Source organism: Oncorhynchus kisutch, linkage group LG1, assembly GCF_002021735.2.
Source record: "Oncorhynchus kisutch isolate 150728-3 linkage group LG1, Okis_V2, whole genome shotgun sequence".
Lineage (NCBI taxonomy): Eukaryota > Metazoa > Chordata > Actinopteri > Salmoniformes > Salmonidae > Oncorhynchus > Oncorhynchus kisutch.
In genome coordinates this window covers 59,685,847-59,708,006 of record NC_034174.2, presented here as the reverse complement: position 1 = coordinate 59,708,006, position 22,160 = coordinate 59,685,847, and the positions used below count along the sequence as shown (strand labels likewise).

General features: G+C 41.4%; 1 protein-coding gene across 3 annotated transcripts in view; it reads left to right on the top strand.

Moving 5' to 3' along the window:
• Positions 1-22,160, top strand: part of slc8a1a (solute carrier family 8 member 1a) — a 49,695-nt gene that overhangs the window by 7,516 nt on the left and 20,019 nt on the right. For all 3 annotated transcript variants that reach the window (XM_031828376.1, XM_020482269.2, XM_020482256.2), the window contains exon 2: positions 1,049-2,901. In XM_031828376.1, the coding sequence (XP_031684236.1) occupies positions 1,088-2,901 (1,814 nt within the window). In that variant the 5' untranslated portion in view covers positions 1,049-1,087. The remainder of the gene's footprint in view (positions 1-1,048; positions 2,902-22,160) is intronic.

Genomic DNA, 22,160 nt, shown 5'->3' with positions numbered 1-22,160 from the left:
GGGGGTAAATAAAATGTTTCAGTTTTAAAGCAAGTTCTCTGCAATTCTACACATTTTACCATGGGGCAAAGAGAAAACTTTGCAGTTTTACACCAAATTTCCTGCAATTTTACACATTCTGTAATGACTTTGCAATGTTAGTATGATATCTGAGGGAGAATGAGTAACAAACTCAATGTGGCCCCCATGGATGTCAGAGCCCCTGGACACATGCCCTGTGTGCCCAGTCGGGATTCGGCATGATTACTATACGTTTGGATGTCTGGCTAGACTAACTGCCAATCTAAAAATATTTTGCTGACATGGCTAATTGAGTGACTGTCAGTGACTGACATAACAAGAGAAAAACTGCTGATGCACCACCAAATTTCGAAAATTGCACCTGGTGTATTCTACTGTTCTTACTCTCAATAGTAAGTTAGACCCCAACTGAGTAACAAAAACATATATAATATGTCAATCAGAACTGGACGTTGAATTGGTTTGAAGCCGACTAGGGGAAAAATCTGTCAATGTCTCCTTGAGCAAGGCACTTAACCCTAATTTGGCAGTATGTCAAGAGGACAATATAAGAGAAATGTAATCATTGGTGCCATTTTTCCATTTTTCTAAACCAGTTATTCAAATGATACAATGCAGGTGATCACTCTCTAAGTAACACACACACACACAAACACACACACACACACACACACTCAGAGAGAGAAGTGTGTGGTACACTTGTGTGGTTGTCTGGTTAAACCAGTGTTATTTTCTTGATATTATTTAGGAAGTGTTTCCCCAACCAAGTTAGCCAGATCCCCCTCCTAACCTGGTAGCTAGCCCAGAGAACACCTGAAGCACCCCCACATCTGACATAGACACCTTTCCTAAAATAATTTAGCTTCAATTGGCTTCAATACTGAATGTGTGATGTGTGCATTGGAGGCGGCTCTGGGGGATGTTGCTTTATATCTTCTGTAACTTAGGGAAACACTGGAGTTAGGTATATTGTCATTTGTAATTTTTTTTGGTAGTTCTGTTCTCATCGATCCCTTTTTTTGCATAGGTGAAAGGAAGAGTTGGCGCATAACACCTCGTCAGAATCATGGGTCAAACTGGGACATCATCTTTCCTCTTCTGCACTCTTCAACTCACAGTGTTGTTGGCAGTTTTTTCATCTGAAATTACATTTGTTACAGCGGTGAATTCAAACCCAAGCCTCGGAACAAACTCTTCCATTGGCAACCAGACTAACAAGAAGTGTGATTCACTGGGTACTGAATGCAAAGTGGGTGTCATTCTGCCCATATGGTTACCAGAGAACCCATCCTTTGGAGATAAACTGGCAAGAGCCACAGTTTACTTTGTGGCCTTGTTTTACATGTTCCTGGGGGTCTCTATCATTGCGGATCGCTTCATGGCATCCATCGAGGTAATTACATCACAAGAGAGGGAGATCACCATCAAGAAACCAAATGGTGAAAAAGTGACAACCACTGTGCATGTATGGAACGAGACAGTGTCCAACCTGACCCTTATGGCCCTGGGTTCCTCCGCCCCGGAGATCCTACTGTCCGTCGTTGAGGTGTGCGGTCACAACTTTGACGCAGGTGATCTGGGCCCGAACACCATCGTTGGTAGTGCTGCCTTCAACATGTTCGTTATCATTGGACTCTGTGTTTCTGTCATTCCCGATGGAGAGCACCGGAAAGTCAAACATTTGAGGGTATTTTTTGTTACCGCCACCTGGAGTATATTCGCGTACACCTGGCTTTATCTCATCTTGGCTGTCATCTCACCGGGCATCGTACAGGTGTGGGAGGGCCTTGTCACACTGTTTTTTTTCCCGTTGTGTGTAGGGATGGCTTACATTGCGGATCGCAGACTTCTTGTCTATAAGTACATGTACAAGCGCTACCGCGCAGGGAAGCGTAGGGGGGTGATCATTGAGACGGAAGGGGAGGCTCAACTTCCTTCAAAGATGGACATTGAAATGGATGGGAAAATGCTCAACTCAGAGGGCTTCATGGACGTAGCGATGGGTTTTGATGCGAAGGACCTGGATGAGGAGGAGGCCAGGAAGGAAATGGCCCGGATCCTGAAGGAACTGAAGCAGAAGCATCCAGAGAAGGAGACGGAGCAGCTGATAGAACTCGCCAACTACCAGGTATTGACACAACAGCAAAAGAGTCGCGCTTTCTACCGATGCCAGGCTACCAGGATCATGACGGGAGCAGGGAATGTACTGAAGAAGCATGCAGCAGACCAAGCCAGGAAAGCTGTTGGTGCGTACGAGATCCGCTCCGATGTTTCGGAGAATGACTTTTCGTCAAAGATCTTTTTTGACCCCTGTACATACCAGTGCTTGGAGAACTGCGGTACAGTGGCCTTGAATGTAGTACGCCTTGGTGGGGACTTGACTAACACTGTTTCAGTGGAATACCGTACCGAAGACGGCACAGCCAATGCTGGCTCGGACTACCAGTTCACTGAGGGCGTTGTGGTGTTTAAACCTGGTGAGACTGAGAAGGAGATCCGGATAGACATTATTGACGATGACATCTTTGAGGAGGATGAGCATTTTCTGGTCCACCTTAGCAATGTGAAGGTCATATCCGAGGGCACTGGCTACGGACAACCAAGGGCTAATCACGTGGACACTTTGGCGGGCCTTGGCCTGCCCTGCTCAGCCACTGTGACGATCTTTGACGATGACCATGCCGGGATCTTTACTTTTGAAGAACCGGTAATGACCGTGAGCGAGAGTATCGGCATGATGGAAGTAAAGGTTCTTCGTACCTCAGGAGCGCGGGGACTAGTGGTCGTACCCTACAAGACCATTGAGGGTACAGCAAAAGGAGGGGGAGAAGACTTTGAAGATATGCACGGAGCGCTGGAATTCCAGAACGATGAGATCTTGTAAGTTACATACTTGCTTTTAATGTTGTCATGTTTGTATTGTTGTCATGTAAATTAGGTGAGGCCCACAGCACATTGACGTTCAATTTGGACAAATTTTATGTCTAAGTTATGCCAATGTCCCTGTTTCTAGTTTGTCCCACAGAAGCAGCTTTCTGTCTCAAAAAGAAAATAGTTGTATTGTTATCGACTAGCACTAAGAGACTTTCCACTGGGCACAGACGTGAACTTATTTTTAAAATTTACACTTGGTTTAGTTGTCAGCTAATGTGAATTTAATGTGAAATCAACAAAAAAATGTCATCATGTCATTGGATTTGGGTTCAAAGTTCGGTAAAAAAAATATGAAATTCCCATAAGTTGATGACTTTTTGCAAATCCAATCAGTTTTCAACATTGATTCAACGTCATTTTTTTTGTTTATGACATGGAAACAAAGTTAATTCAACCAGTTTTTGCACAGTGGGTTGTACTTTGTATGGCCTGTTGACCTCGTCATTAGTATCCATTCATCTCAATGTGCTGTCCATTTTAATCTATTGTCTTAGGTTACATTTTCTCAGGGGATGTAAGTGTCTCTGGGGTTCAGGAAGGAATCCTGTCTTAAGTTTCTATCTGTCCACTGTACTTCATCCTTTATGCTTCACTGTCTTGTGTTCTTTTTCTCTCAGCTTTGCCCTCACTGCCCCTCTTGTTTTAATCCTTCATGTGAGCATTCAATTGACTGCCTGACAGCGCCTGTCTACAAATCTACCAATTCGTGTTTTGCATACCGTATGTAGAGATACTGTGGACTGTAATAGTATTGCAGAACTGGCTTAATTTCATTTCAGTTAAATGGGTTTTTCTGCAATTTCTCCTCCACTTTCGCTCAACACCAGTTGGATATTTTATGACTTGTAGTGCTTCATCGTAGAACATACTGAACAATTGAGAGTATTCAAGTGTACCAAATACCATGGTGTATCTCACTGAAGACGGGACTTGATGACTCACTGGTGCTGGAAAAAAAGAGAGAAAACACATCAAGAAATCATCATTGTGATGCTAATGATAATGATACATTAGCATGTAGCATGAATAGATTAGGTATGGAATATGTTGGAGCCCAGAGGCAGCAGCTGTTCTTTGGCTGTTCATTTTGTGTATGCGATGTAAAAACACTGGAATACCTTCCTGATAAAGATATATATATATATATATATATAAACATAAAAAATATATAAACACTAACAGGTGTATCAAAAGATGTAATGGACTCTAAACAGTTGGCAAACGGTTACTATTTATGAACAACTACTAAACTAATTTTACTATGTTATAGGTTCCAGAGAGATATGAGTAGAGAATCATGAACATGAAACAGTAGGACTCCTACATGTTCACTCCACATGTAGTTTACATACTAGCTAAAATCATTTGGATCTTGAATTGCTCCGCAGTCTATCCTGTTTTATTTAAACTCAAAACAAACTCCTCAAAACAAACGACCGCCGAGTGCCGCCCGAACAGGGAGAGGGGCCACCTTCGGTGGAAGTCGTGACAAATGCAGCTGCCATCGATACAGATTTTCCATATCAGTGTGTCCATCATTTATAGGAACCCACCAGAATAGAATGTGAGTAAGGCCTTTTTGCCCTTTTTCAATGGGAAATCCAGCAACACTTTTATCACTCCCCTCTTCAAACTGGAACTCCCGTAGATGATATACTGGTATAGTCAGGTATACTGTACATAACTAAAATAGCAGTTGGGCCAGACATTTTCCATGGATTGTGGGGTGGGGGATATAATGATATATATATATAATATAATAATATAATATATATAACACATGTATTCCATAGAGGATAATCATTGCCAGTTTGAGGATAGCACCAAATGGAAAAGGCCCTGTGCTTGTTTTAAGTTTTAAGACATCCACACATTTATACAGAGGCAAACGGATTGCTTTGAAGTGAGCAGTGTAAATCTCCTCAGCAAGCTTTGCATAGAGAAGCAGCACCATATATAGACAAGGCAGCAGCCTCTGTTGGGAAGTCGGTTCTTAAGTTATCATTTGGAAAATGTATTAACGTTGGCATTGACACATTTGAGAGGATGCAGTTGCAAGTTATTTCCAAATCTATTTTAAGATGCATGCAATGTCCGTTGGAATGTAAACATTTATTTATGTTTCTGCGCATATCATTCACTTATGCTACAGACAGAATATGATTGATTGTAATTCCATTTTTCACTGAAGCAAGAGGCCTGGCTACTCTCAACCATTCTGTATCCAGGTAAGGGGAGTTGATTAGTCAAAGATGATCTAGTTATATCGTTACAAGAAGTTACACGGTCAGGACCATGTTCTTTTGTTTTGCTAGTAGGAGCAAGTGTTAGTTGTTGTGATGATATTGGTAGACATTAATGTGACTTAATGTGACATTAATCTGACTGAGCCAGTATAGGTGTTAAAGAATCAGCACCAGGTACTCCGCCAAGGACCTTTCAGCCACCTTTGAAATATCAAACTAACAATGTTCTACAAAGTACCCATTTCAGTTCAATTTCTACTGGATCTATTCTCAAAAAATTTGGTTTGGTCCACTGTAAACTACACTGAATGATGACTATGCTGTAAATGTAATTTTACATCACAATTTATTATAGCCAGAATGTGTCCTTTGTGTCCTACTGTCCTTATCAGACAAGATCATATCTGCTGCCCTCATCCGTAGAGAATGATGGTTCAACCATGCCTTTTTTTTGTTTTGACAAGACCCACCCTCTGGTAATGTAGATATTATTAACTTTGCTGTCTACATGTAGTGAAATTAATGACTTTGCTTTGACTACACACATTGACAAGCATGAAACTTGACAGGGGGTTACTTTGGGCTTTAGGAGGAGGTACTATTTTAAACAACTAATTAAATCGTTTTTTTTTTGCCTATGCTAATTTTGCCCTCTCGTCTCTGGCCTGCTCTCGCATGAGGACAGACGTCGTGCTCCTCCTCAGACCACTGTCATGATCCAGGGCTAGCGTAGCTGCCCTCGCGGCCCAGTGGCGGCTCTGGCCTGTGGATCACATGGCTGGGGGAGTGACGTGTTCCCTTGGGCTGCATGACAGCGGGGCTGTCACCACCGCTTCATCAGACAAGCAACAGACAGAGGCAGGAGACCAAGGCACTTTGGACCATAGAGGAGCAAGAAGACCAAGGGTTCAAATCATGTCTGAAATCTTTCAAATGACTCCAAGCTGTGCTTGATTGAGCTTGCCTGGTGCAGGCTCAATCAAATGCTTAAAGTATTTGAACGATATCAAATACTGTCCAAACCCAGGCCTATCCAAACCCAACCCCCTCAACCTCTGTCTATATACGCCTCACGTTTTCCCTTGCAGCCTTTGGATGTTTTTGAGGGGGTTGGTCAGTGCAGTGCAGTGTCCCAATTTCTGGGGAGCTAAACACTTCAGGGGTGATGGACGTATTTGTGTCTTTGTTTTCTGCAGGCAAAAGAGGACCCTGTTGCCTGAAATGTTTGTCAGGCTTTCTACATGGCTGAAATAATGTTTTTCAGGCCTCTAATTGGCTGAGACACAGAGACTGGGAGCAGATAATAGCAGACGTGTTACTTACAAAGCACAGTTTAATCAGTCACTATGGCCATCTCGTCTGTGCTGACGGATTCTCTTAGCGTTGTATCCGATTGTATACTTGGTGCAAAAACCGATCACACTTACGACCTTGGCTGCTGCTCAAGTAAGCACATCAATGAAGATGCCATGAAATAAACATACCATATCATAGCAAAATACATTTATTTTCGTGGAAAGACACTCAATATAGGACACACATGCCCGATAGTCAGAAACAGCATTGTTACATTCTGCATCTCAGCCCCTTAGGAACACTCGGCTGCCTCTCTATCAAGTTACATATTTGTACACACAAGATTACAGTCTATAGGTTATGAATAGCTGTAAGAAAAACTGTGACAAGTGACAAATTGTAGAATTATTTGGACTTTTTTGGTAGCTTTGCTGATGTAATACCATAGGACTTCTTCCCACCAGAAGAGGGATACTTAACATTATGTACACTGCACATAGGGGAACCCATATCTCTTTGTAAATCAATTTAAATTCTGAGACCGCATGAACTCAAATCACATTTTCCATGCTTTAACAGGGAGGAATAAAGGACAAGGAAACCTTTCAGTAGGCTGCATTGTATATTTTGTGACGGAAGCAGCCATTAGCATTGCAAACTGCCTATCTTTGTGAAGCCGTCTTTGGTGTGTAATTTGAATTGTATGATTTTACAAACAGGAAATAGCTTATTTCGGGCATTTAAGATGGTCAAATGTGACTACAAAAATTTATTAAAAATCTTGGAATACGGTTTTCAAGCCTCCTATTCGGCATCTTTCGTACTCCTGCTTCCTGCCCTATGCATGAATAGCAAACATATAAAAAAATCTGTTATGTAAATTACTTTACAGACATAGTGTACATTTTTTTTTCAGTCTGCACGAAAATATTCTACCTAGTATTACATAGATATCAACAGAATAATGGGCGGCAGGAAGCCTAGCGGTTAGAGCTTTGGGCCAGTAACCGAAAGGTAGCTAGTTTGAATCCCAGAGCCGACAAGCGAAAAATCGGTCAGCATTTTTCATAATGAATCTTGTTCTAGAGGCAGCTCTGCAGAGTGGTCACTAGCTGGCAAAGTCACAACATCTGATTCTGATTGTAACCACACTGCTAACCCTAACTGTTAACATTAAATGAAGACCAAAGAGCAAATGTTTGTTATCATTAATTTGTACATTATTCCCAATTTTGACTTTACAGCTGGCAGAAATCGCAGAAATCCCTCAGATCTGCATCCAGGGTAAGATTCATGACAATAAATGTCAAACTGCAGAAAAATCTGTCAATATGCCGTTGAGCAAGGCACTTAACCCTAATTGCTTGAGGGTTACCGTTGATAATGGCAGACGCTGGCCATGACACCACCCTCGGAGGTGTTACTCAGCTGGAGTTGAGATATGCACATTTTTTATTTTGCCATCATTTTACCAGGTAAAAAAACACATTTCAATTCACACATGCTTATTAATACACGTGTACATGTGTGAAATAGGGCAAATAAGCATTTTATAAGCCTCACTTTATGAGCTGTCTGTCTTCTTACTTACCGCAGTCTTCACGTTCACAAAATCTGAAAATGATTTCAAGACCACTGGCATAAGGATCTTATAGCAGTGCCAGAAATAGAAAATGAATGTGAGGCAGGAAAAACGAATTATATTCATGGTAGGGAAGGCAACTTATTGGTCTGCCGGCTCTTTTAGGCACCAAAAGAAAATGACTCCTGACAGAATCTAATGAGAGACAGACTGTAGCCATCTTTCTGCATGGAAGTATGATGTACTACTGTATGTGGTTGGAAGGTTATAATTGAGTAGGTCGCGAAGGAGTTGGTTAATAGAGTTCTTTCATTAGGGAATTTTCCTCCTCGGTTACAGTGACTGATAGAGTGGAGTCGCTGAGTCAGTCCTTGTACAGTATTCTCCTCTAGTTAATCACAGATACTGCCGGTCCAGCTGGAGGGCTTGAATGTAAAGGCTAAGCTTAAGTGTATTGGGACTGCTACTCTGTTGTCAAGACTCGCTCTCAGTCTCCTTTTGTGTGGCTGGGTCTGAAGACTAGACTGTTACTGGTTGGTGTTAACTTTTTCCCTGTTAGAATTCTCCATAACAAGGTCTAATAACCTGGGAAGACCCAAATACACTGAAAGCAGAGCCAGGTAAAACCAGGGTTCCTAGTCTGATGTATGTGGCTCTTTGGAGGTTTTCCTCTGTCACCTCTTGGTGTGTCATATCTATTAAAGACAGAAATGCATGGATGTGAACGAAAGCATCAGATCTTTAACTATTTAAAAAAGTGTTATTTCCCCTAAGAACCAGACCAAACACAGAAGGTGGGTTGCACCAACATGGTTTACATTTATCTAGGATTAGAGCTAATCTAGGTTTTGTAAATCTAGATTAATAATTAATCAGATACAGTGCCTTGCGAAAGTATTCGGCCCCCTTGAACTTTGCGACCTTTTGCCACATTTCAGGCTTCAAACATAAAGATATAAAACTGTATTTTTTGTGAAGAATCAACAACAAGTGGGACACAATCATGAAGTGGAACGACATTTATTGGATATTTCAAACTTTTTTAACAAATCAAAAACTGAATAATTGGGCGTGCAAAATTATTCAGCCCCCTTAAGTTAATACTTTGTAGCGCCACCTTTTGCTGCGATTACAGCTGTAAGTCGCTTGGGGTATGTCTCTATCAGTTTTGCACATCGAGAGACTGACATTTTTTCCCATTCCTCCTTGCTAAACAGCTCGAGCTCAGTGAGGTTGGATGGAGAGCATTTGTGAACAGCAGTTTTCAGTTCTTTCCACAGATTCTCGATTGGATTCAGGTCTGGACTTTGACTTGGCCATTCTAACACCTGGATATGTTTTATTTTTGAACCATTCCATTGTAGATTTTGCTTTATGTTTTGGATCATTGTCTTGTTGGAAGACAAATCTCCGTCCCAGTCTCAGGTCTTTTGCAGACTCCATCAGGTTTTCTTCCAGAATGGTCCTGTATTTGGCTCCATCCATCTTCCCATCAATTTTAACCATCTTCCCTGTCCCTGCTGAAGAAAAGCAGGCCCAAACCATGATGCTGCGACCACCATGTTTGACAGTGGGGATGTTGTGTTCAGGGTGATGAGCTGTGTTGCTTTTACGCCAAACATAACGTTTTGCATTGTTGCCAAAAAGTTCAATTCTGGTTTCATCTGACCAGAGCACCTTCTTCCACATGTTTGGTGTGTCTCCCAGGTGGCTTGTGGTAAACTTTAAACAACACTTTTTATGGATATCTTTAAGAAATGGCTTTCTTCTTGCCACTCTTCCATAAAGGCCAGATTTGACTGATTGTTGTCCTATGGACAGAGTCTCCCACCTCAGCTGTAGATCTCTGCAGTTCATCCAGAGTGATCATGGGCCTCTTGGCTGCATCTCTGATCAGTCTTCTCCTTGTATGAGCTGAAAGTTTAGAGGGATGGCCAGGTCTTGGTAGATTTGCAGTGGTCTGATACTCCTTCCATTTCAATATTATCGCTGGCACAGTGCTCCTTGGGATGTTTAAAGCTTGGGAAATCTTTTTGTATCCAAATCCGGCTTTAAACTTCACAACAGTATCTCGGACCTGCCTGGTGTGTTCCTTGTTCTTCATGATGATCTCTGCGCTTTTAACGGACCTCTGAGACTATCACAGTGCAGGTGCATTTATATGGAGTCTTGATTACACACAGGTGGATTGTATTTATCATCATTAGTCATTTAGGTCAACATTGGATCATTCAGAGATCCTCACTGAACTTCTGGAGAGAGTTTGCTGCACTGAAAGTAAAGGGGCTGAATAATTTTGCACGCCCAATTTTTCAGTTTTTGATTTGTTAAAAAAGTTTGAAATATCCAATAAATGTCGTTCCACTTCATGATTGTGTCCCACTTGTTGTTGATTCTTCACAAAAAAATACAGTTTTATATCTTCATGTTTGAAGCCTGAAATGTGGCAAAAGGTCGCAAAGTTCAAGGGGGCCGAATACTTTCTCAAGGCACTGTATGTGTTTCACCACTTAATTTTAAATCTGGATCAGTAAATCTGTTTTAAACTATGATTAGTGACATGTTACACAAATATAAGAGGTATTTTGTGAGTTGAAACGAAGTAGCTAGTCAATTTGACAAATGAGGCCACAAAGTTGCTGTTCCATGATAAAATAATAACAATGTAACGTTAGAACTACTGCAACTCCATCGTGAAAGGTTATCATGGGTTGGTTGATTTGAAATAAAATCTGTTATTTGCCAGTACTAGACAGGAAACTCATTTGTTAGCTAACGTTACAGTAGTGTATAAACCAAGCTAGCTAGATAGCATAAAATATGATTTATTATTGTCATTATTTAACATGATTTTGCCATTTATTATTTGTCCGTTAGCCAAGCATTAAAAACAATCAAGCAATGCAAAAACATGCTAAAAAATAGACCATATTAACATATGTAGCCTAAGAAACAAGGTTCATGAAGTCAATAACTTGCTTGTAACAGATGACATTCATATTCTGACTATTTCTGAAACTCACTTAGATAATACCTTTGATGATACAGTGGTAGCAATACATGGTTATAACATTTACCGAAAATACAGAAATGCCAACAGAGGCGGTGTTGCGGTCTATATAAAGAACCACATTCCTGTAAAGCTTAGAGACGATCTAACGTTAAATACTGTTGAAGTAATATGGCTACAGGTTCATCTGTCTCACCTAAAGCTCATTCTTGTGGGAAGCTGCTATAGACCACCAAGTGCTAACAGTCAGCATCTAGATAATGTGTGAAATGCTTGATAATGTATGTGATATCAACAGAGAAGTATATTTTCTGGGTGATTTAAATATTGACTGGCTATCATCAAGCTGCCCACTCAAGAAAAAACATCAAACTGTATCCAGTGCCTGCAACCTGGTTCAGGTTAGTTACAAACAGCACAGGAATTAAATCATCAACATGTATTGATCACATCTTTACTAATGCTGCAGAATTTTGCTTTAAAGCAGTATCCAAATCCATAGGATATAGTGATCACACTATAATAGTCATATCTAGGAAAACCAAAGTTCCAAAGGCTGGGCCTAATATAGTGTATAAGATGTCATACAATACATTTTGTAGGGATTCATATGTTGATGATGTAAAGAATATTTGCTGGTCTGTGGTGTGTAATGAGGAGCAACCAAACGCTGCACTTGACGCATTTGTGGAACTAGTTATTCCAGTTACTAATAAGCACGCACCCATTAAGAAAATGACTGTAAAAACTGTTAAATCCCCTTGGATTGATGAGGAATTGAAGAATTGTATGGTTGAGAGGGATGAGGCAAAAGGTATGGAAATTAAGTCTGGTATCCCAACTGATTGGCAAACATACTGCAAATTAAGAAATCTAAACTACATAAAAATAAACAAACTATACTATGAAACAAAGATACATTATATAAAGAATGATAGTAAAAAGCTTTGGGGCACCTTAAATGACACTTTGGGGAAAAAGCCAACTCGTCTCATTCATTCATTGAATCAGATGGCTCATTCATCACAAAGCCCACTTATATTGTCAACTACTTTAATTACTTTTTAATTGACAAGATAAGCAAACTTAGGGATGACATGCCAGCAACAAACGCTGACACATTAAACAATTTTGTTGTCTATCAACAATGACAAGCCACCGGGGTCTGACAATCTGGATGGAAAATTACTGAGGATAATAGCAGACGATATTGCCACATCTTCCATTTAAGCCTACTAGAGAGTGTGTGCCCTCAGGCCTGGAGGGAAGCTAAAGTCATTCCACTACCCAAGAATTGTAATAGCCGACCAATCAGCTTGTTACCAACCCTTAGTAAACTTCTGGGGAAAAAAAGGAAAAAAAAGCAGTAGTAGCTAAGATGGGGGGGGGGGGGAAGTCTGTCTATAATAAAGCGATGCTCTGCTTTCTTAACAACACTATCAACAAGGCAGGTCCTACAGGCCCTAGTTTTGTCTCACATTGACTACTGTTTAGTTGTGTGGTCAGGCGCCACAAAAAAAGGAATTGCAATTGGCTCAGAACAGGGCAGCACTGCTGGCCCTTGCATGTACACATAGAGCTAATATTAATAATAGACATGTCAATCTCTCCTGTACTACATAGAGCCATGACTACATGGAACTCTATTCCACATCAAGTAACTGACGCAAGCAGTAAAATTACATTTAAAAACAGATTTTAAAAAACACCTTATGGAACAGCGGGGACTGTGAAGCAAAACAAACATTGGCACAGACACATGCATACACGCACACACACACGATAACATACACAATATACATACACATGGATTTAGTACTGTAGATATGTGGTAGTGGTGGGGGAGGGGCCTGAGGGCACACAGTGTGTTGTGAAATAGGTGAATGTATTGTAATGTTTTTAAAATGGTATAAACTGCCTTAATTTTGCTGGACCCCAATAAGAGTAGCTGCTGCCGATGGGGATCCATGATAAATACAAATCAGATGAAAGCGTGCTGGGAAAAAAATACAAGTGAAAGCCAAAAAGGATGCGGCAGAGGAGAGTCGGGGGCTATTTCAGACCGGAGACGGAGTGGGGCTTCCGTCCAAAGGAATTGATCCTATCACGCAGAAAATATGCGAGATGATTCCCCAGCAGTTTGCCCCTCTCCATAACCCCTATGATGACGACGGACAACTCAACCCACCAATATTTAGTAAGCATAAATAACTTGTGAATATCAATGCCTATAATGCACATTAAAACTAACGGTTAATGCAACTTCACTACTATTACCGTTATCAGGTCTGTTACAGCATGTTGCGTAACGTCATCACTCGTATCAAGGCAGGGTATATCATAAGCCACTGTCAATTGTTGTACAAAATGGGCACGTAAATAGCCTACTAATAATGAGTTAATTATCAAACTCAACAGGATTCAACCTGTCTCTAATTATTCTCTGAGGAACTCTGTCGTTTTGGTCTCTCCACAGTAGATATCCTTCCATTTTATCAGTTAAGCCACCTCAAGTGGCAGTTTAGAATTAACCTCCAATCTAAATTGATATTAGATTGGAGGTTAGATTTAGATTTAAGCAACAGGCTTAAAATTAATCTAGGTTAAAAGTGAAAACTAAACTTAGATTAGAGGAAGGATTTAATTTAACTAGGATTAATTGAAAACTAGGTTTAAAATTTGGTGCAACAAGATTAATCGATAAACCTTGATTTAACCCAGTTTAAGAGCTAATCCATGTTGGTGCAACCCACCCAGAGAGCTATACTGCAAAGGTTGCAATGATGTCATTATGAAGTCTTTGATGGTCAGGTTGTATACGAATAGGATGTTTTGTAAATGTCTTTATAACAACCAGAATGATTATTTTTTTATGTGGTTGAATAATAAGTCTTAACCATAATGTCTTGATGTCGTCATGAAAAACACATAACCGGTTGTAACAGATGTATTCTGATTCTATAACGTCTTCTTAGCCAGGGGCCAACCTATAGGGGCTAGTATTCCACATGCACCCAGTTTATGGTGGCTGAGAGTTTAATGAATATGTTTTCCTCAAGGTAAAGAGGAGTCTTTGAACTTTGCACACTAAAAGTGGAAGATTAGGCAATCAGAAATGTTAGAGATTTATGCCACGTGTACGCTCCTCTTGGTTAAATCTGGTTAATGCCATTATCCATAGTCAAAAAGTTGAAGACAAGTGGTCGTAACCGAGCGCTACGCAAAGCAGAGGCAGAAATAACAAATCAAATCAAATCAGAATTATTTATATAGCCCTTCGTACATTAGCTGATATCTCAAAGTGCTGTATAGAAACCCAGCCTAAAACCCCAAACAGCAAGCAATGCAGGTGTAGAAGCACGGTGGCTAGGAAAAACTCCCTAGAAAGGCCAAAACCTAGGAAGAAACCGAGAGAGGAACCAGGCTATGAGGGGTGGCCAGTTCTCTTCTGGCTGTGCCAGGTGGAGATTATAACAGAACATGGCCAAGATGTTCAAATGTTCATAAATGACCAGCATGGTCAAATAATAATAATCACAGTAGTTGTCGAGGGTGCAGCAAGTCAGCACCTCAGGAGTAAATGTCAGTTGGCTTTTCATAGCCGATCATTAAGAGTATCTCTACCACTCCTGCTGTCTCTAGATAGTTGAAAACAGCAGGTCTAGGACAGGTAGCACGTCCAGTGAACAGGACAGGATTCCATAGCCGCAGGCAGAACAGTTGAAACTGGAGCAGCAGCACGGCCAGGTGGACTGGGGACAGCAATGAGTCATCATGCCAGGTAGTCCTGAGGCATGGTCCTAGGGCTCAGGTCCTCCGAGAGAGAGAAAGAAAGAATTAGAGAGAGCATACTTACATTCACACAGGACACCGGATAAGACAGGAGAAGTACTCCAGATATAACAAACTGACCCTAGCCCCCGACACATAAACTACTGCAGCATAAATACTGGAGGCTGAGACAGGAGGGGTCAGGAGACACTGTGGCCCCATCCGATACCCCCGGACAGGGCCAAACAGGAAGGATATAACCCCACCCACTTTGCCAAAGCACAGCCCCCACACCACTAGAGGTATATCTTCAACCACCAACTTACCATCCTGAGACAAGGCCGAGTATAGCCCACAGAAATCTCCGCCACGGCACAACCCAAGGGGGGGCGCCAACCCATACAGGAAGATCACATCAGTGACTCAACCCACTCAAGTGACGCACCCCTCCTAGGGACGGCATGATGGAGCACCAGTAAGCCAGTGACTCAGCCCCTGTAATCGGGTTAGAGGCAGAGAATCCCAGTGGAAAGAGGGGAACCGGCCAGGTAGAGACAGCAAGGGCGGTTCGTTGCTCCAGAGCCTTTCCATTCACCTTCACACTCCTGGGCCAGACTACACTCAATCATATGACCCACTGAAGAGATGAGTCTTCAGTAAAGACTTAAAGGTTGAGGCCGAGTTTGCGTCTCTCACATGGGTAGGCAGACCATTCCATAAAAATGGAGCTCTATAGGAGAAAGCCCTGCCTCCAGCTGTTTGCTTAGACATTCTAGGGACAATTAGGAGGCCTGCGTCTTGTGAGCGTAGCGTACGTGTAGGTATGTACGGCAGGACCAAATCAGAGAGATAGGTAGTAGCAAGCCCATGTAATGCTTTGTAGGTTAGCAGTAAAACCTTGTAATCAGCCCTTGCCTTGACAGGAAGCCAGTGTAGGGAGGCTAGCACTGGAGTAATATGATCACATTTTTTGGTTCTAGTCAGGATTCTAGCAGCTGTATTTAGCACTAACTGAAGTTTATTTAGTGCTATATCCGGGTAGCCGGAAAGTAGAGCATTGCAGTAGTCTAACCTAGAAGTAACAAAAGCATGGATACCTTTTTCTGCATCATTTTTGGACAGAAAGTTTCTGATTTTTGCAATGTTACGTAGATGGAAAAAAGCTGTCCTTGAAACAATCTTGATATGTTTGTCAAAAGAGAGATCAGGGTCCAGAGTAACGCCAAGGTCCTTCACAGTTTTATTTGAGACGACTGTACAACCATTAAGATTAATTGTCAGATTCAACAGAAGATCTCTTTGTTTCTTGGGACCTAGAACAAGCATCTCTGTTTTGTCCGAGTTTAAAAGTAGAAAGTTTGCAGCCATCCACTTCCTTATGTCTGAAACACAGGCTTCACCATGTTTCATTGAAATGTACAGCTGTGTGTCATCCGCATAGCAGTGAAAGTTAACATTATGTTTTCGAATGACATCCCCAAGAGGTAAAATATATAATGAAAACAATAGTGGTCCTAAAACGAAACCTTGAGGAACACTGAAATTTACAGTTGATTTGTCAGAGGACAAACCATTCACAGAGGCAAACTGATATCTTTCTGACAGATAAGATCTAAACCAGGCCAGAACTTGTCCATGTAGACCAATTTAGGTTTCCAATCTCTCCAAAAGAATGTGGTGATCGATGGTATAAATAGCAGCACTAAAGTCTAGGAGCACGAGGACAGATGCAGAGCCTCGGAATAAAAGGTAATTTACCACCTTCACAAGTGCAGTCTCAGTGCTATGATGGGGTCTAAAACCAGACTGAAGCATTTCGTATACATTATTTGTCTTCAGGAAGGCAGTGAGTTGCTGCGCAACAGCATTTTCAAACATTTTTGAGAGGAATGGAAGATTCGATATAGGCCGATAGTTTTTTTTTATTTTCTGGGTCAAGGTTTGGCTTTTTCAAGAGAGGCTTTATTACTGCCACTTTTAGTGAGTTTGGTTACACACGTCCGGTGGATAGAGAGCTGTTTATTATGTTCAACATAGCAGGGCCAAGCACAGGAAGCAGCTCTTTCAGTAGTTTAGTTGGAATAGGGTCCAGTATGCAGCTTGAAGGTTTAGAGGCCATGATTATTTTCATCATTGTGTCAAGACAGATAATACTAAAACACTTGAGTGTCTCTCTTGATCCTAGGTCCTGGCAGAGTTGTGCAGACTCAGGACAACTGAGCTTTAAAGGAATACGCAGAACATTGCCAAATGTCTGTCTGGAACTTCAGGAAAGTGGGTTGTCGTGGGTTGTCTTTCACACACTACTTCAACTTGAGCTTACCATGTATCCTGGCTGTCAGGAAGGCCATGGTTGTCCCCTAAGGCCAAGTGGCCTTCTCCCTAAAAGTTCTAGGACTGAAACCCACAAATTCCTAGAAAGCAGTGATGTCAAAGAAAGCATGTTTGAAAAATAAGATTGTACCACGCTGAGCCAGGTGCATCCCAGTAGTTTTAAAGATGTTATGCTGACTGGACATCCTTTTCTATTTGGTTTTGTCTCGTTTAGCATGACTGTTCATGTTCTTATAATAGTACTCATTTGGGTCTGGTCAACTCGATGGCTTTGCTAAGATATTCTTTAGCACTTAATGTGTCTCCTTTGATTTACTCAATTAGAATAACTTGTTTCGTTCTTCCCTATCACAGCACTTGTCACCTCGTATGCGAGTTGAAAATGGCAGATCTTGTCATTGATAAGCACCTTAATTGGAACGCAGTGGCTGTAGAGTAACGTGCTATACATGACTTCAGAGCTCAGGTTCTCCGCTTCACAGCGCTGCGTGGGTTTTGACTGACAGCCATTATAAACTTGAGCACTACACGCGACAACAAGATGTCCCCATTCCTCCCGTTAATAGGGCTACTTTTGCACATTTGTTGTCTGAGTGAGGGAAATGCTGTAAATCGAGAGGAGTCGATGTGTTCTGAAAGATGAGACATTGAGGGTTATAATAAATATCGCTTTGATGTGTGCTTCACATTTCCATATTTGAAGACATACATTTACAGTATCAAGCTTTATGAGCGCTGTTTGATCCACAGTTACAAGGACGATATGCGTTATACCCTGGGTTGTCCTGAACACAATGAGCTTATGTTTGTCGTATTGTGAAGAAAATTAGACGCGGAACACGCACTTGAATGCACTCATTCTATATGCACCAAAATTACAATCTGTTTGTCTGAAGTGCCTTTTCAAAGCCTAACAATGTACAATCTTATTTTATAACTTAGCTCGCCATGTTGTCAATAAAATAAGCTTTCAAAAGATGCCCACCTGACCCAGAATGCAATTCATAATGGAATGTAATTGTGTGACGGTGCTGTGTTCCAAACAGAACACTATAAGTGGGCTTGCTTCAGTTCCTCAATGGCAAAGCTAGGAGAGCTCAAAAGAACACCTTATAGTTGATGGCTCTTTCCTTGAGTCATAAAAGTGCATTGAAATTACTTAGGAAATGTGCAGAAATGTGCAGTTTTTCTTTTTCAACATTTCAGTGAATATTCTTAGTATGTTACTGAATGTAACCAGAGTATTTTCAGATTTTGTTATTGACAAAGACTGTGAAAAGTACAGCAAATGTAAAATGCACATAAAATCAACAGTGTAATGTTTGGATTCAGTCTCGTGTCCTCACCTCTGGTTTATTATTTCCCCATAATCTCCAGTGTTCTCTTTCAGTTGCTACCATTGTCCTGCATATGCTTTTTTATAGTTCTGTTAGAAACATTTAAATGTAGCCCTAACCAAATAGGCCAATTTCCACAAGTGTAAGGGTTTTTAAACCATTCATTTTTATTCAATTCTGGTCACAGTAAAGCCTACTCTGAACTTGAGTCTTTCGCAAATCGGACATTAAAGTATAACTATCTGGGTCTGTCTTTCACTGGAAATAAAATTGTCAAGGAAGGTAACTGACGTTGACAAGGCCACTGGTGTTGACATTCAGTGGCAGTGTGACCGTTGACACTGCCTGTTTTGTGGGATGGATGCCTTTGAGTGGGAGTATGGAAGTGCTGAGGACTGGGGAGATGCTGGCTCGCAGCTGGTGGTTGGCCCTGAGTCAAACAGCGCATCGGCTGATTTGACTCAGTTGGAGGGCTGGCTCTTAGGAATAGGATTGACACGGGGCTAAGAAGCCAGAGGAACATTTTCTCTCCTCCCCTTGTCCCCATGTCCTCTTTCTCTCACTCTTTTTTTCTCTCTCCCACTCTCTCTGTTGTTCGCTTCTCTTTTCCCCTTTATGTCCTCTCTGCCCCCCCCCTCTTTCTCTCGCTCTCTCTCTCTCTCTCTCTCTCTCTCTCTCTCTCTCTCTCTCTCTCTCTCTCTCTCTATCAATTCAATCCAAGGGGCTTTTCTCTCTCTCTCTCTCTCTCTCTCTCTCTCTCTCTCTCTCTCTCTCTCTCTCTCTCTCTCTCTCTCTCTCTCTCTCTCTCTCTCTCTCTCTCTCTCTCTCTCTCTCTCTCTCTCTCTCTCTCTCTCTCTCTCTCTCTCTCTCTCTCTCTCTCTCTCTCTCTCTCTCTCTCTCTCTCTCTCTCTCTCACTGTCATTGCCATTCAGTCGCTCTGTCATGACTCACCCATTGTCAGTCCCCCCTCCCTCCCTCTATCTCTTTCTCTGTATCTCTCAGTTGAACTGCTTGTACACTTGGCTTCTGCAAAAGTTACATCCAGAGCTTGCCTTTGACAAAGCTGTGAGGAAGCTGTCACATGTAATCCTGCTCAGAGCCAACACTAGAAATAGCCCCTCCTTTTTCAAACCGACTGCTCAACAGGGTTGTTTGCCTCCAACTTTTACTTTGTTGCGCATCCTTGACAAAGGGGACTTTATCTCTTCAATAGCCAGTTGAAATGTGGAGACAGTCCTATCCCCGGTTCCCCATGCTTGTGAGAGTAACAATGGCTCACTAGGGGGGTGTCTCTGTTGATTTTTGCAGATTAGATCCACTGAATAGGTTTTGTATCCCAAGCCGTCTGAATTTGCCAAATGAGTATTAGTTTGCAGGCTGTACCTGTTTGAAGTTACTGTTTCAGACTGTGGCTATTTGATCATAATGTAGGCCTACTAGAGTGGCCTACCATCAAAAACAATGGAGAAAATGCATCCATAACATTTTAACATGGAAATAGCTGTCAGCTCCTTGTCTGAAGGACAAGTGGATGAACAGGTTAATGCCAAGCCTACATTGAACACCACACATTGGCTGCTACTGTAAGCTTATGTACCATCCCTCCAACTGAGTCAAATCAGCCGATGCACTGTTTGAAACAGGTTCATGTCAAGCCTCACATGTCTTTTTCAAAAGTCAAGGAATGTAGACCTACATTGAACACCACACATTGGCTGCTACTGTAGGCTGACAGTAGCAGTCAATGTGTGGTGTTCAATGTAGGCTTGACATGAACCTGTTTATCCACTTGTCCGTCAGACAAGGAGGTGACTGCAAATGTTGTTGTGCTGTTTGATGCAAGAAACCACTTTACAAAATAAAAGGCATTATCATTCCAATTCCATTATTACAGAGAATCAGAGAAAGTATGCTCCCCTCTGCCTAGTGGCTACTTAGCTTATTCAAGCCTGTTTCAAAATACAACACTGCTCCTTTAAGACAAATCTCTTTTACCGGACTCGCTTTTCAAAGATGTCTAAAAATGTACACGTTTTGTGATCTTGTAGGAAGCGATCACACCCCCATTGCTGACTACAAATGATATATAACTGGGCTAATAACTCACTAACTAGCAAAGGATATGAACAAAAAGTGCACACCTGGCTACATGCAGCTCTTGCTTTGATCTCAAAACAAACGCATCTACTCACGACGATATGTGAAAGGGAAAGACCTATTTGCATATAGGTCTACAGCAGCTCTGATTGTTTATGCCATACAGGTCTGTGTAGAGAACGGCTGAGTCATGCATGTCAATGCAATAGAATCCTACTCAGATGCGTTCTGCCTTTGCATTCTAAGTCTTGCGCAGGTCGTTTTGTTTCAGTATGTTGAATTGAAAGTGGCTAATATTGTGTTGATTCGATCACAATTCCCACAGTTGATAGTGTTAACTAAGGGGGAAAACTGTAGAAAGTTGAGTAAAGTTCAATCTCGTGCTTCTCTGTGTGGCAGTCTTTGGGGAGCTGAGCGCGGGTGGATTTAAAATAACTAAAACCAAATCTAAACTGTGTAGAAATGATAGTGGACCTACAATGTATTCATATAGTTTATTGACTGTCCACCTCACTAATAATCACTGTGCACAGTCAATAGACCTACACAAGCATTCAAAAGTTTAGGGTCACTTAGAAATGTCCTTCTTTTTGAAAAAAAGTTGTATTTCTTCTTCAATCAGAACAACAGCTTTCAGCTGTGCTAACATAATTGCAAAAGGGTTTTCTAATGATCAATTTGCCTTTTAAAATGAAGAACTTGGAATAACTTTCACAACGTGCCATTGGAACACTGGAGTGATGGTTGCTGATAATTGGCCTCTGTATGCCTATCTAGATAATCCATTAAAAATCAGCCGTTTCCAGCTACAATAGTCATTTACAACATTAACAATGTCGACACTGTATTTCTGATCAATTTGATGTTATTTGAATGGACAAAATATGTTTTCTTTCAAAAACAAGGACATTTCTAAGTGACCTCAAACTTTTCAACGGTAGTGTACATTAGAACAGTTTCTTGACTGTCCAAATCTCTAATAATCGCTAGACAGTCAGGAAGCATCGAAAATTCCCAAAACGATGGAATTTTGATGGCAAGGAAGCATAACCAATTTTCAGTGCGGCCCACCGGACCTCGTAGAAGACCGAATGCGGCACCTGGGGCAAAATTACTTTGACACCCCTGGTTTAATCCATGACACCCAGGGCTGCCTGAGAGGGTGAATAGGAAGTGTCACAAGAGGAAATGACTGACTCCCTGTTATGTTACCTAAGGACCCACCCAGCAGGACTCTTGCTATTTCCTTTCACTAGAGACTCATTCACCTCTGTGGCACCAAGAGGCCGTTGATCAATAATTCATGTTAATCTTAGTCAATCACGTGAACATCAGCTTAATGAAGCTATAAAAAGGTCCTCTGTCACTTAGTAGTTGACTTTGAGTAATGGGCAATTCCAGAGTGATGGATGTGACATTTCCACACCAAATCATAAATTAAATTTCTCACAGAATAGACAAACAAAATGTTAATTAAACTGTTGCATGCTCAGGTTGACTATCCCACATAATTGCCCTAATTCTAATAAGTT